This window comes from Bactrocera latifrons, unplaced genomic scaffold, assembly GCF_001853355.1.
Source record: "Bactrocera latifrons isolate USDA-ARS-PBARC rearing strain unplaced genomic scaffold, ASM185335v1 scaffold_38, whole genome shotgun sequence".
Taxonomy (NCBI): domain Eukaryota; kingdom Metazoa; phylum Arthropoda; class Insecta; order Diptera; family Tephritidae; genus Bactrocera; species Bactrocera latifrons.
The window spans coordinates 1,890,591-1,892,732 of NW_017537023.1; the positions used below are offsets into that span (position 1 = coordinate 1,890,591).

General features: G+C 33.9%; 1 protein-coding gene across 5 annotated transcripts in view; it reads left to right on the forward strand.

Annotated features, from left to right (window-relative positions):
• LOC108972129 (muscle M-line assembly protein unc-89) overlaps positions 1-594 on the forward strand; it is a 262,556-nt gene extending 261,962 nt beyond the window's left edge. For all 5 annotated transcript variants that reach the window (XM_018938617.1, XM_018938621.1, XM_018938618.1 and 2 more), the window contains exon 9: positions 99-594. In XM_018938617.1, coding sequence (XP_018794162.1) covers positions 99-280 — 182 coding nt within the window. In that variant the 3' untranslated portion in view covers positions 281-594. The remainder of the gene's footprint in view (positions 1-98) is intronic.
• Positions 595-2,142: the final 1,548 nt, after the last annotated feature.

Sequence of the window (2,142 nt, forward strand, 5' to 3'; positions counted from 1 at the left end):
TTTATTTTATTAAATTTTATGCATATAATAATAAATTGCATTTCCTACCGACACAACTGTACGAACTAAATTTGTTTATTTTGCTCTTCTCCTCGCAGATTCACCATATCACGACGTAAGCGGCCTACCCAACCCCTATAATATGGAGCATATGGAACAGGATGAAGTGATACCACCACAGCAGCACATGTCACTGAGTTACGATGACAGTTTCGAGGGTGAATACTCGTCAACGCCCAATTCACGGAATCGTCGTGTTATACGCGAAATTATCGTCTAATAAATAAACATTAAACATAGTAGAAAGTGAAATAAACGGAAGCCGTTATACAATAGGTMTAAATTACAACATGTGAGGAGGCAGGGGAGAGACATATAGAGTGTGTGTGTGTTGTGTAAAAGTGCAAAACACGGGCAACTAAGTGAAAAAAATTAATTAAAAAAGTAATGTCTCCGCGTGCATAAAGGAACAAAACACCTGCACRCACACACACACACACAACMAAGCCAGAAATATTTAACGAAATGTTTTATAAATTTTTATGTGTTATTTTTAAGAAAATAAGTAATATACATACAACAARGTGAACGAAATTTTCAAAAATGGAGTAAAATCAAAATGGGCACCGACAACTTAACAATACGTGCACACAAATACCATGCACCATACATACACACATACATTGCCAATGCTAGCAATGCAGCGCGCACACACACATAAGAAAATTTGYACCGAAATTTCAACAGCAGAAGCCTATATCCGATTTCTCTTGTAAAATGTTAAATAATTGGAGTGCAGCATTAGCAACGGGTGGCAACATCGGTTGTATATGCAATGTGCATGTGGAGCTGGCAACATACCAATTATTTGTGTTGTGTAAGTAAATTTGCATAAATTTTTRTAAGTATGAATATTTTTGATTATTTTTAAAATGCACACACACGCATACATATGCAGCTACAAACACATTTCCATAAACATAAGTGTATATGTGTGTGTGTATTCTGGGCAACTGCCATAAGTTGCCGTTTGCCATTTGCAGTTCACGCACTGTACTTTCTCCTGTACTTTCTCCATATTTACTCACACATACACTCACGCASTCATTAATTTCATATACACTCGCTCACGCCAATTTCTCACCCAATCATGCATTACATATTTGCACTTATTGAATGCGTTTTATGCCACACCAACTAACTGTATTTGTTTACTCAACGAAACAAAAAAAAATTCAAAAATTCAACGAAAAGCGAAAACTACGACAACAACAACAAAAACATAAAAACAACGTATTTGAAAGTTGCCATTTTTTATAACTTTTAGTATATAATTAAAGTATATAAGCAAAATATTTTTTATTTTTTTAAATTATTTTACAAAAAATTCATTATTTTATGAAAACCTGCTACTAGCGAGAAGTGCGGGAAGTGTAGTAGTAGTAGTTAGCATAGTGGTAAAAATATTGGCAGTAGGAACCGTTATTCATTTATATTTTGAAGCCTTACCATGGGCTTCTTTGCAGCGCCAAGCGGTGAAACTTCAAATGTGTGTAYGTGTGTGTGTGTGWGAGTATATGAGCGTGCCTGCGACACATGCTGCTGTGACAGTGGCATCACCATTAACCATATTCACGACTGTAAACAAAGCAAAATAAATAACAAAAAAAATCAAAAATTGAAAAAAAAATGTTAAGCAGAAAATAGTATGAAAAAGCTAAATGCAATTAAGTGCATGTGTGTACTTCAGCGTGAATAAGAAGCAACAGCTGCCAAGTTTACTAAATACTTATTAATTAGGTAGCATAGCGGCGTAGTGAGGAAAAGCGAAAGGAGAAAMAAACGTACACATAAAACTGCAAAAGCATGCATTAACGAATTTCCACAGTAAACAGCAAAAATACATGTGTATATATGTACGTATGTATGTATAGTATATAGGTATATATCTATGTATGCACGTATCCGTGTATAGAGATATGTGCAGGTGAAGCTTCGATATGTAAACTGACATCATAAAATCTTTGCACAGTTATGAAAAACTGCCAAAACATAACCTAAAAAAAAAAACGAGAAAAGATTTCAAATTCACCGTAATCATAAAAAATTAAAAAAAAAATTCAAATAATTTTATATACTTTA